The following is a 26,045-nucleotide window of genomic DNA, read 5'->3' on the forward strand; positions in this document are numbered from 1 at the left end:
AGATTTGCACAGAGATTTCCAAAGCATAAGACAAGGCATCTAATACAAAGCTTTAATAATCTAGATAAAAATCTGCTGTGTGCGACTGCTCCATATATGGCTAGAATTAAAGGTTTCAGAATTTCACCAATAAATTTAGTGAAAGCATGTGCTCTTTTTTTAATGCTCATTTTTCTCTTTTGAGTGTAGTTGTAAATGAGTATTGCTTTATTATGCATGTTTCCTTTAAAAGTGAACATGACTCCCTTTAGGGGAATTCAAGTAATTTGTTGCCACAGTAATCTTTTCTATCCTGAAATGTTAAATACTTGGCTTTCCTCCATGCCTCTGCCTCTCTCCAGTCTGCAACTGTCATTTTCTCCCTCCTTACTTTTATACACAGTGTTCATGATTCTCTTCTCTTCTCTTCCAGTTCATGATTAGGTTACAGCAAGGGCTGTCCCACTGAGTCATCTCTTTATTTTCTCTCCTTCACATCTTGTTCAATTTGTTAAGGAGCCTGCATGTCTTCCATTCAGTATTTTACCTTCCTATGTAATTGCTGCTTCTTTTTTCACTCTATTTGTTTGTAATGTATTTTAATTAAAATATCTTGGTGCTAGATGTAAGCAAGGATTTGTTTATAAACAAAGGTCTTGCAGAGGCTTTTTTGTTGCCATTGAGTTGCATTGTTCTTTAAATAACTCCATTTAAATGCAGGAGCTACATCAAAAGTACACTGTTAGGATCACAAAGCCACATCCTTAAAAATTGACCCGTATAATACCTATGAATTGACCTGTATCATCCTAATTCAGCCACTTCCCCACAAACAATCTACATTACACAGCAGTACAGTCATTTGTCCATAGGGTTACTGCCTTGTTCAGTCCACAGTCGGTGCCTCTTCCAGGGAGGAATAAAAGAAAGCTCCTGTATGGAGAACTGCTGCCTCAGCTTTAGCTGTGTTTAGTGGATTAATTCCTTCTGGGAGTCTCAGCGTGGATGGGCCTAATTGTGCTTCTGCCCAGAGCTCCATTCCCTTTCAAGGAGATAGGAACATGGAGCACAGGGAGGGAGGCAGCTGGGGCAGTGCCAGCGCAGAGGGACAAGGTGGATGGCTGTGGGGCTGGGGGCATGGACTGCCAAAGGCAGTCTGACACCCAGGGCTTTCATATTTGTTCAGCCCGTGGTACTGAGGACGGCACATCTCAGTCTTCCACAGTTTGTCACAACCACCTCTTCTTCATTTTCATTACCTGGCCTGAATTTCCTGAGCTCTCAGAGCTGCAGCTGAAGGCACCAGTTGTGCTTGGATATATAAAGTTTTGCATAACACCAGGTAGCCTGAAAGCCAGGTCCCAGGAATCCCAAATGGCTTCCTGGCAGCTCCAAGGAGATTTTTGGTTCTCTCAGTCTCTTTGAGTCAATATCCTGATTCTGAGAGAGAAAATATTCTCTTTTAGTTTTCTGAGTTTATGTGGTTTTTCATGGAGTTGGTTGGGGGGATTTTTTGTTTTGGTCCTGTTTTAAGACATTTGGAATGCTCAGCAAGTTGGTGTTAATAAAGCATCTGTATACTCTAGGGGTGGACGCTGCGAGAAAAAGTCTCAAATTACAATTAATCAGGCTGTAGACCGCTTGTTGGAGGCAGTTTTAGAAAGCACTGTGCCACAAAGCCTGTGAACAAAAGAGGATCAATTTGTATTGTACAATGTCCTGGCAATGGGATTTCCTAGTTTTTGAGTGTTTAGTTTTGCAATTTTAGTATTTTCAAAGAGATTTTGTGTATAATTTACTTCTTGTTATACTTTTTGTATCCTTTACGTTCAGGAACAGGAACCTTTATGTAATATATTGTGAGGTATTAACAAGGGGGTCCTTGAAAATGTGAGAAAAGGGTTTTCAGTGTTTGTGCCTGGTGATATCTTAAAGATCAATTTTGAGAAATTTCCAAAATAATAGTTTAGCAAAGGTGTTGTGTTGTGGGCTAGGGGGTGCTGTGTGAGGAAGGCTGATCAGCAATTCCAGCTGAGCTCTAAAGTGATCTCACAGTGATCTGCATCTTTAACAATTTAACTAAAAGAAGCCTTTAATAGGTGCACAGAATTGGCTATTCTAAAAGCTCAGTATCTTAGCAAATTGTGAGTACAATTTTATGAGGATCCCTAAAGTCAAATTCTTAAACCACAGGCAACTTGATGTGAAATCTGAAGTCATCAACACACAGCACAAATATGTTTGAAAATTTTCAAGAAAAAGGCAAAGCAATATGTTCTCATCTCATTCAAGGATGTACAGCATAGAAGATTTGAGCTGAAAAAAAAAGTTTTAAAAAAATTACAAGTAACTGAAATTAATATTTAGTAATGAGGGCTTGGTTGTCAGTTCAGCTTCTAACTGCTTTGTAGCGTTTATTGTAAAGTCTTGTATCAAATAGGGGAAAAATAGAGGGGAAATTTAAAAAAAAAATTGGGAAGGTCGTAGTCCTTGGACTTACTTGCAATATAGTAGAAGGTTTCATGTACAAGTGAGTATTTTATTATCTTATTATTGCAAATGTATTAGTAATACATTTTCAAAACATTAAAGGCTATTCAGGTTTTCAAGTTGAAGACTCTAAGCAATTGCACTTTCATGTGTTTTTCTGCATGGCCAGTGTCATCTAAGTTTTTTGATTTAAAGCTGATTCAGGTGTATGAGGGATATCCATAGATCTATTGCAGCATAGACAGACATTCAGTCTGAATTGTTTTGTTTGGTCTTTTAAATCAGTAGAGGATATATGTCTAAATTAGTGAGAATTCACCATTTCAGTATTGTTCACGTGTAATATAAGAATAGTTCATTCTTTATGTTTGCCAAAAATGCTGTAAGTTAACTTTAAGTCCAATAACTTTCTATGCAGAGATATAATTCTTGGAATGATTGATGTCAACATCTCAGCCTAAACTCTGTTTGCTCTTTTTAGGTCTGCAGCCATACACTAATTACAGCTTTGTGCTTATTGCATGCACATCTGCTGGGTGTGCTTCCAGCCAACCACTTTCAGGTCAAACTTTACAAGCTGCTCCTCATGGTAAGGGAGAAAGTCATTCTTACAGAAGTGCAAAGAGATGGTCATACGGGCTTGTATTTTCTGGCGGATTAACAAGGTGCACAACTCCACTGCCATCCATCAAGCTATCATGTAGATATTTACGCAAGGGAATCTGTCTCTTGGAGTTTTTATATCTTACCACATTCTCTTTACTGCATGGCACTGCATTTCTACTTTCTTTTTGTGAAAATTTCCCCAAATTCATCTCTAAATTCATTAGCTTCATTAACAAAGAATTGAAAGATGAATTTTTTTTAAAGCACAAATGAATATGCAGAGACTACTGGGCATATAAATTCAGTAGCCTTTGGCCTCTTTCTCCATTAATCTTTACCTTGTCTAGTTGGTTGCATTTGTTATAGGATAAATACAGAAAGTGTGTTAAATTCTGTCATTCTCCCTGGCAGTGCTTTATGCTTTCATTACTTTGCTGAAAACAGCAACACGAGTATGGGAAAAGAAAAAAAAAAACACCTTTGAGTTTCTGTCATAAAATTAAAATAGTGTCATTTTGATTTTAATAGGGGTATGGCCAAAACCTCATCATATCATAGTCAGCTCAACAGAAGTGGAAATGTACTGGAGTGAACCAGAGGAACCCAACGGGCTCATTACTCATTATCGATTATTCCGTGATGGAGAACAGATTTTCCTGGGTGGCAGTACAGACCTGAATTTCACAGATGTTAACCTGCAGCCTAACAGTAGGTAAGGCATGTTAACGAGCTCTGGTAACAGGTGAAAGACCTTGAAAGACATAGGTACTTGTGTTAGTGAAATGTACAAAATATAACTTATTGTGAACAAAGGAAAATTCTCTTGAAATATTACTTTATTGCTCAAAATTGGTAGAACACTTTTGCTAGTCTTTCAAAAGTTAAAAAGACATTAATCAAAGGACTTCTAATTTTTTTTTTTTTTTTTTGAGAATAGGTCATTCTGATTCAAAGAAGCAAAGCTTTCTTTTTTATTTTATTGGATGGTTTGTTGGTAGCTCAATGATAGGTATTTTTGCATCATGCAATATACTCTGAAAAATGCCAGGTTTTATATGACAAACATCACTGCACATGGTATATGATGTTCCAGTGCATGCTGAACATACAGGTTCAAAAGTGACTGCTGATATTTTTATAGAAGTAATTCTGAAATTAGTTTTGACACTTTTTGAGTCAATACTTCTCTTGCTTATGTAAGCTGATTTGAATTTTAGTATTAGTATTTAGTACTAGTATTTGAGTTTTGGTATCTTGATTTTATGGTAATTATTGTTCTAAGTATTATTATTTTGGTATCTTTGATTTTATGGTTATTATTCTAAGTTACTTTTCTCACATTAGAAAAACTTGAATGTGAAAATCTTCACTAATGCAGTATTTGTAATACTCATTGTATTCACTTTAAATTGGTGAAAATGGAAATGTTCTGTTGCTGATATGCCTAAAGCTTCTAACTGCAGTGTCCACTGATCTTTTTGTGTTTGTGCAGATATGTTTACCAGCTGGAAGCCAGCACTTGGGGCGGCAGCAACACTAGTGATAAATATGTTATACAAACACCAGCAGGAACACCAGAGAAAATTCATGTCCCATATAATGTCACAGTCATTGATGCATATTCTATATTTCTAGCTTGGGATGTGCCAGGTAAAAATGTACTTCTATGTAGTACTTTGTCGCAAAATGAAAGGATTGAAAAATTAGTATATCCAGGTAGGCAGCTGAATCATTCTGATATTTTTATTCTTTGTATTTAGTTTTAGTGATTTAAATACCCAGTATCTAAAGCTGTTGTGTCCTAGAGACACATTATTTTAATAATATTGATCTAGATACTTGACATCAGTATTGTGAGGTTTAGCTGAGCAAAGCCCTGTGTGTTTTGATATTATGAACTACTACTGAGTGCAAATATTAATGAAAAAAACAACAACAAAAAAGAGTTTTCTCTTCTGTTCATACTAACCTGAGTTATCATGCAGTTCCACTGCAGTATGGTGGATCAGCAAAGGCCCAGAAGTGTTTTTCCTGTAGTTACTCTTCTCCTGAACTTGATCAGGTGACGTCCACCTGCTATAAAGCTGGGCTAACAAGGAATAATTTATTTATAGAATCTTTTTGTAAGAGAAACTATGCGATGCTTCATCAATATAGATCATAGCTTAAGTGATTGTAGCACATTACTGATGTTATAAAAATTATGTGTTATAAAAATTATGTGCTGTATTTATTGTGGGACAATGAGAGCCTTGTAATGAACAATCTTTTTTCCACTGTACTTCATTTCCAAAAAAGGTGTTTTCTAGTTTTTAGATACTGAGGTTTTTTTCATTAAAATTTCCTCATTTTTAGAAACTTCAGATGTTTGAGTATTGCAATAATAGCCATATGTGTTTTATCAGTGAATTCATGGGAGTTTTTAATATCTCTTGTTCTTAATTATTTAAGATGTTCTATCCTTGCTTAGCAAGGGACAATTGGCATTAAAAATAAAGGCACCTAGAAAATGCATTCTGCCTTCAAGACTGGGATTGCAAGTATTGTGGCAGTGTTTAGCGGTGTTCACCCTACCCATTTAAGCAATGATTAATAAATCTATAATACCCTGAGCTGTCAATCTTTTAGTTTTCAGGAGCACAAAATCCATTATAGAAATGCTATAATATATGAAAAAGATTAAAATCTTAAATTAAACTTTTCCCCCTACTGCCTGAAAGGATTTAGAACCCTGCAGAAGGCAGGTGAATTCAAATGGCATATAATCTACAGTTGGTTTTATTGGAAAGTGACTCATGCTGTATTATAGTTTTGATAATAAATATAATTTAAGGTACAAAATATTCAGCAACATTATAAATAGATTTAAAACATAAGAATGTATTGGAATGCATGGGCTGTGAAGAGTGGGGTGTTTCCCAGAAAAGCTTGTCCTTGTTCTAGACCTTTTCCAGCTGCTTAAATTCCTGTTACTCATAGTAGGTTACAAGCCTGCAAGGAGAACCAGGCTCTGTGTAGTACATTTAATTATGTTGCAATCAAGATTATGCATACAAAGGTTTGTCTGTTCCTGAAACCACAGAATCAGAGGGATGAGGAGGAGGCTGGACATCATGGATCTGCAGAAGTTGCAGGTTTCATGTATTCACACATCTGTAGAAATCATTCTCCTTAGATGGGAAAGGAACGTGTCCTTCTTTTCAGACATTGGGACACACCTTGAACACTTATCTCACTTCTGTGGATATTTGATAACTTCTTTGCCTTCTAATTGTGGGGCTAATTATTTAGGTTTTTAAATATGAAGAAGGGATTTTCATACTGTGCTTCTGTTGGGTATTGTCCTGGCTTCAGGTAGAACAGGGTTCATTTTCTTCCTAGTTAAGAAAAAGACAGGAAAGCAAGTCTTGCTGTTCCTTTTGATATAGCACTTCAGGGCAACTAGCTGATCTTACAAGAATGAGGAGTACTAACAGCAGAGAAATGTTACTGAGTGTTACTGAAAGCTACAATGCTATTAAGGCTGCTGAAACCTGTGGGCAGAAGCATAGTTCTATGCAGAAGCTAGAAAATTAATTATTGACCCTTCATAATCCTGCTTTGTGCTCAGTCTGAGGTCCTTTGTGCTTCTAGAGTTATTTTTTCTTAAGAGTAAGACTGCAGAGGATGCAGGTGGAGATTTATTTTGGAAGTTCTGATCTTCTGGAATAGCATAGATCCCATTAACATGTCCTGTCATACAGGTGTTTGGGGTCACAATCATCCCCAGCTTGGTAGGATTAGCATAAAGTGTCTACTACTTCTTATCCTTATTTATGTCCATGTACATAGAGTAACTATTTTTCTTTTTCTGATCTATTGCCTTTCTGTGCATAAATCCTTGTCTCACAGTAGGCTGCATTGAGGCAATATAGGTTTTCCTTATAAACTGAGAATGCATCTTTTTTTATAAGGATTGTCAGGCTTGGCAGTTGCTCTTGGACAAAACTGTTCTTTTCACTGCTGTAGACTTGATGTCAAAAAAGTGCTTTTAATTAACAAAGTTTTGATGAGAATGTACTTGTTCATAGTGTCTTCCTGTCTGTGGATATCAGGGCTGTTTTGGCATTCTGTCTTAGCTGCTGTAATAAATTTGGATCAAATAATCACCCTCAGGATTAATTATGGACACATTGTATTACAAAGACCTTCCTTTTGGATGGTTTAATTATAACATTCCAGCATCTGTAATATATCTAGGTCTTATGACTTTATAGATATGTAGCATTTCAAAACTCCTGACTTAGCTAAAGAGCAAGGTGGCCCAGTAGTTGTTAAAGTGATGGATTCAGGAAAAAATGCTTGACACACCTCACTCACTGTGGAAAATAGGGCTTTATTTTCTAAAATAGGTATTCCATTATCTTCCTCAGAGCACAGACCTCAGAGGTATGGTACATTTCACTGATATGCTAAGGAAGGATATGTTACAATTATTATGGAACAACTCTTAGTGCCATGGATAGAGCAGAAAGCCAAATGGAAAAAACTCCACCGTGATTTCCCCCATAAATGTTATTGATAGGTAGGCAGGTATCCATCCTGCATTCCAGCTCATTGGCAGCCCCACTGCTCCTCACTGGGGATCTGATTCTTGTGGTTGTTGTGGCTGGTGGTGACTTGAAAGCTGAATGTGCTCGAAATAGGATCCTGTCCTCTGCTCCTAGGATACTGGTTCATATATTAAAGATCATCTGGGTTAAAATATTTTCTTCTTCGTCATTTTATAACACTTTATCCACCTCCAGGTTTGCTTTCAGTTAGAATGACAGTTATTTGAAATCTGGATTCTTACTTTATTCTTCTTGGGATCAAACATGGCATTGAATACCATGTATTTGTCACAGCTTCCCCAACTAACTTGGTTTCTTGTGGTCTAGAAAATGGAACTTTTGATAAGCCATTGTCACAGGCTCTCATTTTTGGTTTTTTTGAGTAAATTATTGTTTGCTCCACCTCTCTGTAGGATAGGTTTTCAAGTTGAATATCCAAAGATTTGCGTCTTGCAAACAGTCAGCATCCCCAGCTGTTACTGTTTTCAGAGTCTTGGTGGGAATACTTGATGCAACCAGACTGAGACATCTGGATATTTGAAGCATAATGTAAATAGTTAATATCAGGAAGCCAAATAGATTGTTTTGTTTCGTGAATTTAAATATTAAAATATAACTTTAAAATAGATAATGTTTCAGTATTTGTTTCCTATAAGTGAAAAAGTTTTAGTTATTTTGCTTTAATTGTGATGTGATTTCACATCATAGTAAAGTAATTTTCAGCAATTAACTTCAAACAGATTCTGGCTGACCAGTCTATAAGTCTGTGCCTTTTTATCCCAAGTTTTAAGCATCCTGTGCTGCAAATTCTGTTTTTGACCTATCCTAGTTTTGAAGTACACAGAGCCGTCAAACCTAATTTGCAGAGTTTTGCACAGAATTGTCCATTAAATGTTATCCAAATATGCCCAGAAAAACCCAGGGTTTCATTTGATTGATTTGTCCCATTGCAAAATATGCACCTGCTGTGAAATGAAGTCACAGAGAAAAAAAAAGTGGAATAATTTAACTTTTTTATTTGTAAAGATAATCAGGGTTTTTCTGATTACATCTTAACTTCATAAATGTTAAATAATCTATCAGCATCTAGTTGTTGTAAATTATGAAAAAGAGTATTGCTGGGAATATTAACCAACTAAATCCTTGTTCTTTAGTGAACATGAAAATGTGTTATGGCAGGTTGTCATTGTGCTCATGGTAACTTTGACACCAAATAACAAAACTGCCATTTGCATTTAGGGTAAATTGGTTCACTTGTGCTTTTACGGTTCCTTTTATTCTGACATAAATTTATGAACTCTGGAACTAACCAAGTCGTGTGGTTTCCCAGATGACTTTAACAAATATGCCCATTTCATTTCCTTCAGTCATCAGAGCACACGAGGTAGTGGTTTCAGACTGGCTGCAGATGCTGAAGGCTGTTCTGAGCAAAAGGGGTTTTTTACAAGATTCTGTGTTGTAAGAATATATATTACAATTTTTCAGATTAGGAAGTGATCCTTTGATCTTTATAGTCAATGAATTTGATCAAAGTGTAGAAAGATTCCATTGGACATTGGAATTTTTCAGGATGCTTATGTGATTTTATTTAAAATTTCATTTTCTCTTCTTGAGAATATTTTTTCTCCTGAGCATATTTACTATTGGTTTCATTCCTAATATAGTGTAAAATTTATCAGAATTTTAAGATTTAGTGTTTCAGGCGTGAGTTTTTTTTAATAATTTGTGATATGGACTGAACACTGTCCAACATTGTTGGATAGGTCATTTATTTTGAAATAGGCGTCCTTTGCTGCATACTGATGGCTGGATTCAGCTGTCCTTGTTTGTATTTAATCTTCCTTGGGAAATCAAGCATTCTGAATAGTTTCAATTTCAAAGGTTTCTAGTGATTTTTGCCTAGAATAAATGCCCTGATGAGATGCAAAAAACTGAATTATATCACTCTCATAAAGGAATGGGTTTTTCTAGCTGAAATGTCTGGTCAGTTTTCAGGAGTGGAAAAGAAGGGGACCTTAACTAGGAGATTAAATAAAGGTTTCTATTGGTGTGCTCTGTACCATTTCAAACTCTTTCAGATATTCTATTGTATACTTTATAGACCCTCCAATTATAGTGTGGAAATACTACTACTAATAATAATAGTAGTAATAATTATTATTTTTCTTTAATACTACATTTTTAATTACTTTAAAAATTTTACACTACAAACTCAAGTGCACTCTTCTGGAGCATTTTGTCTTCCATATATGAGGCAAAAAATAATTTTCTTTGAGGCAAAACTAGTCTACCTCAAGATCATCTCTCAGAGGTTTACTCTGTACCATCGTCCTTGATTTAGAAAGTTGTACTTCTGTTATTCCATTCCTAATGATTTTATCTTGGTATTTTTCTTGTAACTTTTACACTGAAGAAGGAAAATTTTACAGAGGAATTTCTGCTTTTTTTGTCTCCTTTTCCCTTCACCTCTTCCAACAGTTCCTAACAACATCTTTGTTCTTCCTGTAAGCTGAGCAGTTGAATAAGATTGAAGTCATGGCTCTACTTCAGGGCTATTTTTCAGCTTTTTAGTGTAATGGCATTTTCTCTGTCTAGCATCAAGTCAGGCAGCTGCATGTTATTTCTTTGGGATTTTTATATTCTCTTTTTCTTATGAGAATTGTAAAAACATGGTGTTTCAAAGATTTTTCTGATCTTTCAAAGTACATCAGTTGTTCATAGTACCAGGACTAAACTTGAAATCTCTGATTTCTTGCAAACTTATGGTTTTTAGTTATACATATTCACATACATACTTAGCTAAAAAAAAACCCCATCTAACAGATGCACAGCAGTGGAAAAAAATGCTCTTTGTAGCTTCAGCGTAGTAGTATCAACGTAGATGCTTTATCAGAAAAGGGCCAAAATTGTAATTAGGAGGAAAGCTGAGTTGTTTTCCAAAGTTAAAAAAGGAAGGAATCTCAAGGTCTGGACAAGTCTCAGAACTGCTCACAGGCATCTGGTCCTTGTTGCAAGTCACAAAGACATCTCTGTGACATCTAAAGTAGGTGTTGTGTTGAAAGAGAAATGTGATTTTACTGATCAGATATATTTTGACTCATCTCAGAGATGAACCTTGTCTGGTCTGTACTCCGTCCTTTCTTAAGGCTGTTCCTTATGTGACTGCAGAATGAAGGAAACACACTTCAAACAAACTCTTCTTTGGTTGTTCTCTTGGTTTTATGAAACTGCTGCTGTCTGCACAGACCAGTCAACAGTGGACAAAAATTAAAAAACCTAGAGCCTATTTCCTAAAAATATATTACTGCTCAAGGGAACCAAAAACCAAACAAAACCACCAAACAATCAAACAGAACTCTTAGAGATGTCATGTGGAAGAAATGAGAAGATCCAGGAACATCTGCCTATTGTTCTAAAGGGATGGTATATGGCTTAGCTTGTAATCTTCTGAAGGAATTGAGTTTTTCAAGAGATCTGGAAAATTAAGAACTGACAGCATGGGGATAGGAATAGATGGGGAAAATGTTTGAATTCAAATACTAAAAAATGAAGGGGTTTTTTTAACAAAAACTGAAGAGTTTGTTTTTACATCATTTAAAATTATATGTTTCTTGTATTCAAATACTAAAAGATGAAAGGGGTTTTTTTTAACAAAAACTGAAGAGTTTGTTTGTACATCATTTAAAATTATATGTTTCTTGGCTCGAGCTATTGTATTGTACTCCACTGGTGAAGCGGGCTAAGAACCTACACTCAGCCACTGCTGTTGGGCTAAAAAGGCACAATTTGCTGAATGGTTGCAATTCACTTGTTTGATCATATGACTATTCAAACATTAGTAGCTGTTACTCCTCCAAAATACAAAATACAAAATACCAAGTCATAAGGTCGGTCTTCCCAGAAGTGGCAATTGCAAAACAGGCATTGACTGAACTGAATTTTGATTCTTACCTAAGAACCATAATGTCTGTCTTCCACTTGCAATCTGCAGATGGATCTGTTTCAGTTTATATTTAAATGATTGTAGTTTTCAAAGGAGCAGTAGGGAAAACCTCCAGAGGGGGCTTACGTTTAAAATTGCATGTGATGAATTGGCTCTTTGAAGTTGTCCTGCACTGTTGTTAGTGTTTCAGATAATCACTGGTTCCTCTCTGTTTCACAACAGGGATATTCGTTGTCAATGTGCCTTTGGAATACAACATCCTGCTAAATGCGAGCAGTCCCACTCTGCTGGTGAAGCCGGTGGGACGCGCACATTTTGCCTTTGTCGATGGCCTGGATCCCTACACCCTGTATGAGATAAGAATACAAGCATGCCAGAGTGGTAAGGCAATTTAAAACACTCATCTGTGGTGCTGGAAGGGATTTTGCAGGTAGATGCAACTCTGCAAAACAGATGAAATTCTTTACATTGGAGTCAAATGTTTGCCTAGTAAAAAGAAGGCCTAGCACTGAATGAAGCATTAAATATTTCTCCATGTATCACGTGTGTACTTCTCCATGTATCATGAATATATCAAATGGAGGTTTAAAATATGTATTTTAGATTATATGTGCCACTTTATTAAAGGCTCTTCACAGGCAGCTTAAAGATCTTTGAAAAAGGATGTACAGAACTGAATCAGTTCTGTAATTACTCACCAACAAGAAGTGATGATCATAAAGACAGGAGAGAAGAGCCCGAAAATTAGAAATTCCCTGTCTTTGATGGAAATTTTCAAAAACTTATTGAGATAAGTATTTCTAAAATGACAATTTTGAACCAATTTGCCCCTCACTCACACTGCTCTAAATCAGGAGTAATTCATCAGTAGAGTTGTGGTAATTTAAATGAGTATTTAACAATGAAATGAGGTGAAATGAGAATTTCCACCAGCAGCTTCTTTACTTGACATTCATTTGATTATAATGTATGCTTTGTTGAGGAAAAAAGTCTTATCCCTACACAAATGTCTGTTTCTGTAGGTGGGTGTGGCGTGGGTGGTCAGACATATGCAAGAACTGCTGAAGCACCTCCCAGAGAACTGAGCCCACCTGTTGTTAAAGCAATTGGACCTGCACTCATAGAAGTGAAATGGGCACCACCCAGGAAACCAAATGGCATCATTACTAACTACTTTATCTACAGGTAAATGCGCTTATCACCTCAGATTCTTAGTCCTACTTAACAGTTCCTTTCTTTATTCTTTGATGTTTTGGGAGGTGAAAAAAAGTGTAGAAGTATATTTGAAACAATATGTATATATTACCTTTCAAATGCTAAGGTAAGAAGCTGATCCATGAATGGCCATGTTAGGAATAGGAACTCAAACAAGAATCATCTTCCTGAACTACAAATGACAAAAAAGCATGTGGAAGTACGTTTTAAAATTCAAAGGAACAAAAAAAAATCTTAGGAAAAGTTTGTAGGATAGATACTTGTACTGTGCTTACCAGGGCCACTAGGTACAAACTTCACTTTTCTCTGACAGACAGTTGAGAATTTTGTAATAGAAAGAGGAGTAATTCACCAATTCTGAGACTTTCAAGAGCAGAAAAAGGTATCTAGGTTTCTAAAACAGATCAATTTTCCAGGATAAATTATGTTCATACGTAAGTAAGCCGGACAGTGATTACAGTGCATCTGTTTATGTACCTTGGTGTTTGTATTCATCTGCCCTGTGTAGGTTGTTGCCTGATGCTTTCTCACTTGCTATGAGGAGTTTCCTAAGCCCTGTGTGAGGATTTTTCTGTACAGATAGCAATGTTCTGGGCAGTATGAAACTAGCAGAGCACTGATCTCTGCTGTGCCTGTTGAGCCTTTGTTAAAAGCTCACTGCAGCGACCTTCTTGAATGGCTTCAGAAGTCAGAGAATATAAAACTCGAGCTATATATTTGAGGGATTTAAACTCTAAAGTTCCTGGGTTTTCCAATTCTTAAGTATGTGTGGCAAAGACATGCTGGGTTGATCCTAACTTCCCACAAAGAGTTTGGGACTTTTTTATTATATTAGAGGTGTGACTGAGAAGACAGGAAATCCAATTACCTTTTGGAATCCTCGGTGATAATTAATATAAATTCATTCAAAGACGTTAGTGGTCTCTAAAAATTCCTGCTGTCTTGAAATACCCTTTTGTTTGCCTTTTTTTAATTGTCTGATCAAAACCCCAAGTCCCTCCCCTGCATAAAGAGGAATAAAGTGTATGTTATAGCCCAAGACATGTCTTCACTCTGTTGGTTTTGTAAATAAAGCTGATGATTACTGCTGCTATTCCATGGCAACCATAGAAAGGGAAAACAGGAAATATAATGCAGAAAGCCTACTTCAGTGAAAAATACTGTAAATTGAATTTGACAGCATTTGATGGCATTTGATTATTCTAGTCACAGCCAAACAATGATATAAAGAGTAATATGAAACAGAATGTGTTACTGCCTAGCAGACTCAAAAGCAATAAACCTTCCTCCAATGTGACACAATCACTTCACAATCATAATTGTAGCCTGTTTGATACCTCTGAGTACAGCAGAAGGGCACTGACTGACATAGATACATTTTGTTTTTTATTTAAAGTGAAATGAAAATGGCGCACTGGGGCTCCAGATACAATCGGTATATTCACCTACATAGGCATGAATCACTTGGCAGTTATTTCAGCTGAAGTTTAAATGTGCTTAGACAACAACAATATCAAATCTTTCTCAGATAGCTGCAAAAAAATCAGAAATGGGATGTAAGCACATAGTTCTTTTTCATTTTGTAGCCACACATGGCCTTACATTGTTATAGCAGCAAGACTGCAGTATTTCTATGGGAGGTTATGGAATGTAATTTCTTCTTCAGTGTGTGCCTCTTCCTTACTGCATCACCACCAAAATAAATTCATTTAACTCAAAACCTGGGATGCTTGGGGACCTAGTGTGTGTGTGCAGATCTCTGCATTAAAGTGGCAGGTCTCATGCTTTCCTCTAGCATCATAAAACTACTCCCAAGTTTGCAGCCATTTTGCTAGAAACCAAAAATTTAAATGTTATTTTATAATAGAGGAGATGGTGATAGTTTCTTTGATTATTAAAGTGTCTTTAAACACAGATCTGAGGCTTTTAAACTTTTCTAACAAGGACCACAACTTAGAAGAGTTTATGAACAAGAAAAGATCTGGTTCATGAGATAATCATCTAATCTTGTTCTGTTCCAATTCGTCATGACATAACATTGCTCTGCCAACCTCAGAAGTTGCTACTCTGAAAAAAAATATTATGAAAATAGATTATATATATATTTGTTGCTGCATTTTAGTAAGTTGTAGGTCACATGAGCTAATGGTACTGCTTTCTGTTGATTAATAGGATGCACTGTATAGGAGACACATGACGTGGCCCTTACATACATAATGCCTGTAAAAGTAGAAGTATTTTGGTTGGTTACTTCCTTAAGGGAGTGTCTGAATTTTTTTGTCAAACTGTCTATGTCCTGCCCAATAAGATTATATTATTTAGTGTACATTTGTGAGATTGAAATGTAGCTCTCATTAGCTAAGCAGTCGTGGTGGTGAAAATGTAGCAGAAAAATCAAAAGGCAATTTAAGGCAGAAGACATGTCTCACTGGCTGTCGTAACTTGCAGTGGAGAGGCTTCCAGACTGACTCTTTATGATTAATTCATTGCTTAATTGTATACCCTTAACCATGAGTTGTACCCAAGACAGCGTCCAAGGAACATATGTTACAGGATGGTTTAATGTAGGAATCCCTATGGATGGTTATGTCATTGAATATGAGAACTCCTGAAGGCATTTATTTATACCTGTAATTGATCTAATACCCAATATAAACTAGTATATTACATGCAATAACTTCAAATTCCTTCTATTCTTTTTTTTTTTTTTTGCATCGAAACTCATGTTTTTAAAAAAATACCCCAAATTATGAAAGCTACATTAGTGTAGATTGGTTGAATACAAATGTAAGTAAGGTTTCTTTTTTTAATTAAATGTGAAACTGCAGAGGGGGAGCATTGCTAATATGTTGCATTGTTCCCCCACATTTGACAACGTGATTCCCTGATTGTTTGAATTTTACCCCAAGACTTGTCAGCGTTCCTAAAATTAACTCACTGTTAAGGAAAGCAGCACGCTCTGCTAAAACATGTCATTTGGTTGTATGGTGAAAGGTAAACATGTGAGGAATAATTCTGGTTTGACCCTGGAGACCTGGGGGATTCGCCGCTGCCGCGCACGCAGGGAAGCCGAGGGGCGAGCGCTGCAGTCGGCGTTGCTGCAGCACAGCTCTGGAGTTATCTGTCACAAAGGAGATTATATCCTCCTTCTTGTGTCATCTGCCTCAGATTGGCACTGGGGCAGGGAGAATTTGCCCTTATAAAAATAACTATCTGAACATCTTCAAAATGAATATAAGCAGCAAATCAGACTATGCAGATGAAGAGACGGCTTCCAGCTCCTGGAAATGTTATTCTCTCCTTTGCAGCTCATTGTACACAAGAAATACTTCCAGTTAAATGAGCAGCTGAATCTTAAATCTTAAAACGATTGAAATGATTACAGATTGTTCAACCACTTCTGTTCAAAGTTTATTCATACATGAAGATATTCCGGTTTTTAGCACTACAGATGGAACCATTTACCTAACCATAAGTTTCATTCATTAAATATTCAGCAGTAATAAGATCTAAATACTTAACCAGGCTACATTGTACAGCTTTGCTTGTGAATCAGCTTACAGTTGGTGGCATATTTGATCATTCAGCGTGAAAAAACTGTTTATCACAGAGTGTAGAATATTTATAAAACATAAATTTATATATTTATTTGAGTCCCATACTGTTTGGTCAGCAAGACACATTAAATGTGACTTTCTTGCATTAAAATGTACTCTCTTTTCCCTTATTTACAGAGATTTTTTTAGACATGTTTTTTGGTACACAGAAAAAAGACTATATTTTTAGGTGCAGGAGAAAGATGTAGTAATGATTCACCTTTCAAAATTATGTGTCTTGCATTACGTCAGTGAACAGCATCCAAGGGAGAGGTCTGCAGGAGGCTTAACTTGCCATTATAATAGAGCATGGGCAATTGTATCAAAAACTGTTGCTGGAATTTTGGAGACAATGGGAAATTTTGGACCCTGAATTTTACAGACAGACCAAGAATTTCTAGGGAATCTTTCCTGCTTCTTCTATCTGCCAGTCTTTGCCCAGTTTTGCCAACCAACCCTCAGTATTGACATATCTTACAATTTGCCTGTTTCACTATGACAGAGATATTGTACCTCAACACTCTTTTTTTTTTTTTTTTAATCACACTTTAACATATCCAGTGTTAAACATAACAGTGTCCATATAATCTGCTTATCTCAGAATTTAGCAAAACTTATTCAGTTTCGTATGAGAAAATAATGTCTTCGTTCCTGCCTTATATATGCATATACACAAAGGATGAATAAACAGCTGTGTACACACTTGCATTCATTATGTTATTCATATTTGCATGCTAATACCTGGGAATATATTATTATAAGCAGCTAATATTATCAGTTTTAAAAAATCAATGCTTTTTTATTATTACATTTATTCCTGGTTTGACCTACAAGATAAAATCCTACAGCATTCTTTGAAACACAGATTTTTCTCTTGCCAAATAAATGTTCTTCAACTTCTGGTGTGTGTGTAGTGATGATGACACCCAGTAGCCAGACAAACCAATTTTACTTCTGCAAATTTGCCCTACTTGCAATAAAAGTGGCAGATAATGTAATTTGGATTTTTGTTATTGGCATGGAAGGGTGAAAGTGCTTTTATGTTCTGCAAAAGCCAAGGTTCCTGTGAAGAGTAGGGGAAATACTTAAATTCATGTGCAGTACAGCCCAACCATCACTGAGATTTATCACACTGTTTAAATGTAACCAACTTAATTTCACACAAACATTTCTATGCCAAGTGAAAGAATTGATTTGATAACTCTGTTTTGAAGATGAGTACTCAGCTTATTAAAACTGCTGTAAATTATATAGAAGAAGGGGGCATATTACAAAGGGGCTGAGGATCATCTGTAATCTCTGGTACTCAGGATAACACCAGGTCCAAGGCAAGCATATCTGCAGTAGTAATGCTATATATATATGTGTGTGTCTATGTATACATATATGTACATATGCACAAAAAGAAAAACCCATTGTGCCAAAAACCAATAAAGTGAATTTTCTTCATGTATCTTAGGTTTGCATTTTTAAAGAAAAACAGTGTTGGAAAAAAGGTGTTGTTTATTGCAAAAAACATTATGTGTGATATTTTAATGAGGTTTGGTGGTGGAGCTGCAAATTTAGCTAAGTTTATGCACAAGGGATTACTTATTCAATTTGCAAGAAACAATGGGATATTTAGTGTGAGAAAATCAGATTTTGAAAGTGCACAGCTTTAGTTTTGAGGGCACGATAGAATACTTATCCCTTATTCTCTAGATAACATTTTTCTCCAGTAAGTTGGTCACAATTTTTCAATAAATTAGGGATTCTGAGGTAAGTACCTCAGTAAATAAATTGATTTTCAGAAATGCTGAAAACTTGCACCCATATTTCAATTTAAGTTATTGCTCAGCAAATAGAGATAGATTTAAAATTTCATGTTCTAAGTTCTGAAAGTCTCATTTGTGGTGTGTTCTATCCTAGAAGGACAACATGCTGTTGTGTTGCTGCTCTGCTGCCCTGGACCATGACAGCACACTTGTTTGCCATGTTTTATAGTATTTTTCTAGATAAAGGAGAATCACTGATTGCCTCAAAAATCTCTTCTTCACTACTCAGAACCTAACACAAATTCAGGGAAATGCTTTTAAGATGCAAAGATAGGTAGTCTGTTCTTTGTGCATGTGTAATGTGAAATAATTTCTGTATTTTTCTGAGATACAAGCTGAACTTGGAACTTTAGGATTAACTATTATGTGACTGGTGAAGCAGTTTACTATTTTAAACACACTGGTTTTGGTTTAATTCCAGACGTCCTGTGGGCAGTCAAGAAGAGCTGCTTTTGTTCATCTGGACTGAAGGACCTTTGGAATTCATTGATGCTTCCGATGCTCTCCAGCCTTTTACCCTCTATGAGTACCGTGCTAGATCTCAAAATTCCGTGGGCTCTGTGGACAGCTTGTGGGCTTCAGCCCAGACTCTGGAAGCTTCCCCCTGGGGCATGGGAGCCCCCTGGGCACAAGCCACGAGCGCGTACTCGGTGCGGCTGAACTGGAGCCAGCCGCTCTCCCCCAACGGGCTCATCTCTCTGTACCGAGTGGTCTACCAAGAAAAGCACAGCGACCCGACCCTCAGCAGCCCAGCTGTCACAGCTCTCACTGTAATGGTAAGAACTGGGCCACAAAAACAGTTTTAAGATGTTTCACTCTGCTTTGATCTCTGTTGCATTTTAAACTCTCCCTTAACCCTGGTTAGAAAAGCGAGGTTTCCAGTTACCTGGTGTTTTGTTGGCTTAAGTTTTGTGTTTGGCCCAACACAGACTGAAACATTTCATGCTAACATTGGATTTCTGGTAGAGGCAAGTAGATTACTCAAAAGCATGTATGTGTCATGCATTTGTCAGCCTTGCTCTGAAAATACCATCCTGAACTTTTTGTCTGATTGACAAAATAGTTTCACAGTACCTGCACAAAGAACAGCAATATCACTCCTCCTTGTATAGAATTAATTTTTTATTTCAGTTGGAATCATAAAGTGAATGAATTAATTAGTAATTACATAGTTCATATATGCAACCCATTTGCATGTTTCCCTCATAATTCATCAGTAATAAGAGCAGTTCTACTTTTATTTCCAATTCATTCACTTACATTGGAATGTTACTTTTCCCTGCTGATCTGTCTTTCCCTTAGCTTTCTTTTCATGTTTCTATTCAGTATGTGAAAGGACAGATTTAGAAAAACACATTGTTTTGTGAACTGACTAACAACATTGTGTAAACCAGTGACAGAAATGGTTGTGTTTTGTGCATTTACCACAAATGCACAAATGTTCCTCCCCCCTGTATATTGCATTCTAGTCTTTCTATAGCAAGACAGTTTATAAATTATTGGACTGAACTGTTGTGTATTAGGACAGCTTGTGTACTTTATTGTCTTCTGAAAAGAAATTTTAAAAGTTTAAGGAGGTTGTAATAAAGTTTGGTTTCCTCAGCAGTGCCACCTCAAGTTCATAAACCTAGAATCTCCGTAGTCCATGGTATTTTTGAATAACACCAGAAATCCCCTAAATTCTTTATTATCCCAATTTTGAAGTATGTGGTTGGCAATTCAAGTAAGATCCCAAAACGCTTTCTCTGGAATACTCAGTAGTAACCTTTGAGTAACCTCCTCAGCCAAATCTCCACATGACACAGTGGAAGAAGTTTCCAGCTTGCTAATCTTACATACCCTTGATCATAGAGTTTCAGACCATTTTTGTGTCTAATCCTAAATGGATTCAGTTTGTAATTTTTTTTTTTTCTGAAAAGGAGAACAGTTTCTGAACTGAGTTATAGGAATAATATACTTTTGCCTTCTGAAGCAGTTGCGTTCACATTGCACAGCATGCCAGGTTTAAAAAAGTATATTGGGATTATAAAGTTCAGTGGCATTTTGGTGCTTAGCTCCCTTTACTTCTTGTAAGAAAAATTACCACCATCATAATTGCAATGATGCACCTAAGATTTTAAAACCAGTGAAAAGCCAGGGCTTCTCCTGCTGCTCTGCTTCAGCAGCATGCAATGTGTTCTGAGTATCAGAATTGACCTGGCTGGTCATGCATTGCAATGTCTTCTAAGCATGCTAACAACAACAGAAACTGTCCAAGATGGTTGTACTGTGGGCAATAAAACCTACCAAAATGGTATTTTAAGTAATGTTGCTACAGTGTGTTTCTTTAACAGCATCAGTTAAAAGCCTTTTAGATTAACAAGCTATTATTTACTGAATTAGTATTTTCCTGGCTCCAAAATCCTTTATTTTCCCCAAACAGTATCCTGAATCAAAATTACATTCTGGCAGCATATGTATAGCTGTTCTAGTAGCAATGCAGAAAAGCTGGCTTGTATGGTTTTCTACTGTCTTTGTCTTGAACATGGGTCAATTATGGTATTTGCTACCCATTTTTATTTAAAATATTATACTACCCTTTGGGGACAAATCTTTTTGCACATCTGCTCCATCAGTTGCACTTACTTGAAACTGTTGCAGCTGCATTAACTGAGTGGAATTGTTGCTGATTTATACCAAGGACCTGAGATCCTACCTCTTCTGAATATAGCAGAACAGCTAAAGCTTTGAATCAAAGATATTGACATAAAGTGCATGGAGTCATGTTATCAAAGATATCTGCAGGAGGTTATGTCAATTATCCCAGCAGGCCAAAACCTGGACACCAACTTTTAAAGTTAGAAACGCTTAAAAATAGAATTTTATCATGACATTGCTGATATACCTTCAACTTCAGCTTTGTGAATGAGATACTTTAATTAAAATGTAATTTTATTGAAGGAACTAGAATTCCAATGATTAAACTTCTGCCCCTTTAAAATATAGCCTTCATGGTACTAGGCTAAATCATTTAATCTCCTAAAGCATCTCTATTGGAGCTCCCTCATGGGATATGCCATTAGTCATTCTCTCTCACAAGCTTCCATGTTACAAGTAAGACTTAAAGTATTAAGAAAGCAATGAGTTTTGTCCTTTATTTAATCTGTTAGACTCCATTCTTATCCCATTAGATTATTCCAGGAAAAAACCCCAGTGCTAGAATGTCGGTGGCTGATCCCACCCTTGCGCTTCTTGGTTGCACCCTGGTTGCTTGCCCCAGGACATAAAGCTTGACCAAAACTTAGAGGAGAAATACAGTCCTTATTACACTGCAGGATACAAATTAAGCCTTTGCTAATGTCCCTGAAGACTGTTCTCATATAACAGCTTCATTTCCGTCCATTTCAGAGACAAATGAGAAGCATCTTTTGGGTTTTCAAACGATTTAGCAGACTTACCCTATACTTATCACTATACTTCCCCAAATCCATCTATTTATTCCCCATTAAGATATATTTGAGTTAATATGTCAAAGGTATGGCTGTCTCGTACCTTAAGGTTATGACCCATTGAAATTGTACACTGCCTGTGGAGATAAAAATGAGAACTCAATTCTCAGAGGAAAAGCTGCTCCTCATGAAATGAAAGGAGGGTGTCCTCACTGTTAGAAGCAAGTGACATACACATGAGCCATTTTGATCCTTCACAGTTAGGGAGCAGTGTCACCCATTTCCTTGGCTTGTTTGGCCAGGAGTGTAGTGACAGATGTTAGGTGACAGCAAGTTAAACTGACATTCAGGTTTATTTGCAGAGCAAAGTCAAGTCAAGACTGGTTACAGCAGCACAAGTGTCTCCCACAATGTCTTTGCAGTTCATTTTAACCCTCTAAAGCAGGAATCGTATTTAGTGTCTTGAAAGCATTAACATGAGTGTGTTTATAGGGGAAGGGATTTTCAGGAGGTTCTCATTTACAGAAATCTGCATTAAGTGCCTAGATTGTCAAAGCAAGCTTCTCACTCTTGTAAACTTAGGACTTAAGCTTGTGAACAGAGAACCCAGAGCTGATTTCATTATAAAGCCAATGAGTGCCTGCCAGATGTCATCAAAGCATCACAGCTCTTTAACTTCTGTATTCCAAATGTTGCTGTGAGGTAGAACTCTTGGTAGGTTTGGACATTTCTTCACAGACATTTTGTGGGTCTGTAATGCTGTTTTTCCTATGACAGCTATATCAAGTGTTTGGTTGTTTACTGGGAGCAGGAGAGTTCAAAGCCAGGAAGATGAGCAGAAAACCATAAAAATATGTAGCTGTTCGAAAACACTTGGAGAAAAAAAAGCATCCAGAGGGTTAAAAAGGAAAACTGCCTGTTACGGGCAGTGCCCACCAATTATTATTATTATGTAGAAGCAAGGTCTCAGTGTGTTAAATTCACCTCAGCCAAGCGTAGATCAAAGTACAACATGCTTTTTAGAGGATGCAAGAGATAAGTGTAAGCATTATAGGTCTTATTCCTGGGAAATCCTGCACCTGTGCACAGGTCTTCTCACAATGTGTTTTGCAATGTGAGGCACTCAGGCCAAACTTATCCTTAAAGGCTTTTTATTTTTTGCATAACCATGCCAGCTTGGGGTGAAAAAAATTAATACATCTCTTAGCTGCTATCACTGCCCCAGCAAAGCCTCTGGTTTGGATGCAGCTGTGCTAACAGTTGAGAACACATATTGGCTTCCCTTGCATTATTTGGGGAGATGAGATATAACTGCACTGGCCAAGCTTCTCTTGGCAGGTGCTGTGACAGGGAAATCTGTAGACACAATGCAGAATAGCAGTAATAAAGACTTTGGTAGGAGGATGAAGCCTTGGCTAACATGATTGCGTTCTTATAAGCAGACAGAATTTTCATGTCAAATAAACTGAGTCAGAATATTAAGTATAGTTTACTTGTTAAAAACCTCCTTATCAAAAATAATATATCAGAAATATTTTTGAGTGGCCAGTACTGCCATATATTCATGCCTCCTATGCACGATTTTACAAATATCTGGAATCATGCATCCAGAGTTAGTTTCTTTCTATTAACAGCATTTAAAAATGCATAATACATTCATGTGTAGTCCTTCACTTCTATTTCTTCATATAGACCTGTGAACATCTGGCAGCATTAGAGATGAGATACAACACAGTTACTAACTTCCTTGTACAGACTATTCAGTATTGTGGTATTTAGTAGTGTACATGGCAACATTCTCATAGAAGTAATGAAGATTGTTGCCACAAGAATAAGAAAAATATGTGCCAAGGAGAGACACCGGTGAAACTTTTTTGTATATGCCTATTGCAGATGCCTGAGAAATTGGGTGCACCCTAAGAAAAGAGGATGAGTGCAAGTGAAGCAATCCCTGTACATGCCATAAATTCAGAAGATGTGCTACTAGCAATGAGTGAAAGCTGTAAACAGCAGTGGAGGGCAAAAGTTAATTAGGCTACTGTACTGGTGCTAGGCAGTGGAAAGTGGCCACCACCAGAAACAAGATGGCAGCTCAGCAGTGCCCTAGTGCAGCCAAAAGATCATCTCCTCAGCTCTGCAAGGGCTTATGGGTTAGGGGAAATCGTACACAGATGACTAATTTTTTTATGGTTCACAGACGATCAAAGTGAAATTCAGCAGCTGTTCAGGACAAGTGACCACTCTAACGGCTGTAATATAACCTGCTAAATAGAGAGGGAATTGCATGAGAGCAAGAGGTTAGCTGTGATTATCGGCAGGTGAGTGCTTTATTGAAGTTGAAAGACCATTAACATTGATGGAGTAATTATTTCAACTTGAAAGTAATTACCTTGATGGGTGATAACTTCTCGAGAGTTCCCAGATTTGATTGGACCAAACAATTGTGAACTCTTGAAGCCTAGAAAAATATTACAACAATACTGCAATGTTTAAATTACTGAAACCACTGTTAGAGTATTTTAATTATGCCTAACAGTGAAAAGGTTTTAATGTACAACAACTGGTGACCTCTCATGTATAGAGACATTTGCTTTCTAATTTCAATGAAATGATCCCCACCTACTATGTGTGTGCTGTATGTGATGGGTTTGCAAATGAATTGTTTGATTTAAATGCAGCTTTTAAGATTCAAAGCTTTGTTAGCACAGTTTCAGGAAGGGTTTGTACTGGAATTGCTCTAATTGTTTTATTTGCCAGGAAAGCCCAGTAATGTAAAATGCTTTCCATGTTTTAATCTCTAGACCTGTTAAACTTATACAGGATGAATACAGGACAAGTGCTTCTTCACATTGAAGGCTGCTTTAAAAAAGTGTGCGAGGCAATCTGTGTCTCACAGATTCTGTTGTTTCCATGCTGCTGCAGAATATGCTGGATTTGGCACTACAGCTCTGTTTAAATAAGCATTTGGATTGGCACTATGATGCCCCTCCAGAAACTGATTAAGTGCTTCAGTAAGCCTCACCTATCAAGACAGACATGTCGAATTGCCTAATTAGAGCAGAAAGGATGAAATGGATTGTTGCACAACTTTGATGATTTTAGAGTACCGTAGTAATAGAACTGGAGGGGAATGGTGAGAAAGAAAGAGAGAGGCTTCAGCTCTTCTGTTTATACCATCCTTGCCGTGAACAAGGCCCCTTCACTGTCTCCTGGATGTTTCCAGCAGCCACAGGAGCATAGCTTTAGACTGCTGGAACTCTGCCAGGAAGGAAAGAATCCTTGTGAATTAGGAAGGAAAGGTTTGTCTGGTGTCTGTGAGGTCTTAATATGTTGTCAGGCAACTGGTGATTTGAATTAGTGTAGGTTACAGCCAAGAAGTTTATTTCACTTCTTTTTTTCTTTCATGTTCTCTCCCTAATTCAGTGTGTTACATGAAGCTGACAGAATTTTGTCTTTCAATAAATTTTTGGACTAGCTAGAGGTAAAACCACTGATACAGTTATGTCTGACCACACCTAACCACACTCTAGATTGACTAGGCCAGAGTGCCTGGACCAATGTAATTTCTTCTACAAATAAATTAGTTACCTCTTTGGGAAAGTCTGGTGTATTTTATCCTTGGGCTTCTCCTTGGGCAAGGTTCATTTCTCACCCATTGTACAGTCTTTTTTTGATGAGTGAAAGACATGTAGAGCTAAGTCTTTTGAAAAATATTTGTAATGGCTGTCTTCAGACCTAGTTAAGAGCATGAAACCTCTACAGACCATGAAATGTTCAGGACATCTAAGGCATGGACATTTACCATCCTTGGGCTGCAGCTGTTCACATAACTGCTTTCCTGAGGTCCACTTGTGTGCTGCTACTGGTAAGTGTCAGTCAAAGAAAGTGGTTGATTTTTACACTGATTAATCAGCTTTCTTAACCCACACAATGGAATAATGCAGCTTGACAGGTTTAAAAGGTGTTACTCTTGGCAGAAAGATGGTGGTGGGCAGCACTCTGGAAGTGGTAATCTTTACTGTGTGTGCACCTGCAGCCATGAGAGAATGGGGAGAGAGGGGACCACCCAAATGTTAAAGGCTGATGACTAAAATGAGATTGCACAAATGCTCCATATGCTGTTTCTCTATATATGTTTTTATATGTGCTTTTTATTTATGCTTTTCTCTGTGATTTTTTCTGTGTCTGCATTTCAGTTGTGAGAATAACATCAAACTAACCAGACAGTGTAGAGAAACACCACTGACAGAATGTTTTGTAATTTGTAAAAACCAAATAAACAAAACAGAAACCCCCACAAAGCTTCATCTTATTAAATATAATTTGTTAGAAATATGTAATATGAGGACATTCTTCCCTTTGTGCCCAGTTATGTGACTGCA

General features: G+C 36.9%; 1 protein-coding gene across 1 annotated transcript in view; it reads left to right on the forward strand.

Annotated features, from left to right (window-relative positions):
* USH2A (usherin) overlaps window positions 1-26,045 on the forward strand; it is a 372,326-nt gene that overhangs the window by 296,949 nt on the left and 49,332 nt on the right. Inside the window, exons 55-60 of the mRNA XM_059467734.1 lie at window positions 2,951-3,058; window positions 3,604-3,787; window positions 4,568-4,725; window positions 11,833-11,991; window positions 12,633-12,795; window positions 18,657-19,011. Coding sequence (XP_059323717.1) covers window positions 2,951-3,058; window positions 3,604-3,787; window positions 4,568-4,725; window positions 11,833-11,991; window positions 12,633-12,795; window positions 18,657-19,011 — 1,127 coding nt within the window. The remainder of the gene's footprint in view (window positions 1-2,950; window positions 3,059-3,603; window positions 3,788-4,567; window positions 4,726-11,832; window positions 11,992-12,632; window positions 12,796-18,656; window positions 19,012-26,045) is intronic.

Source organism: Ammospiza nelsoni, chromosome 3 (genome assembly GCF_027579445.1).
Source record: "Ammospiza nelsoni isolate bAmmNel1 chromosome 3, bAmmNel1.pri, whole genome shotgun sequence".
Lineage (NCBI taxonomy): Eukaryota > Metazoa > Chordata > Aves > Passeriformes > Passerellidae > Ammospiza > Ammospiza nelsoni.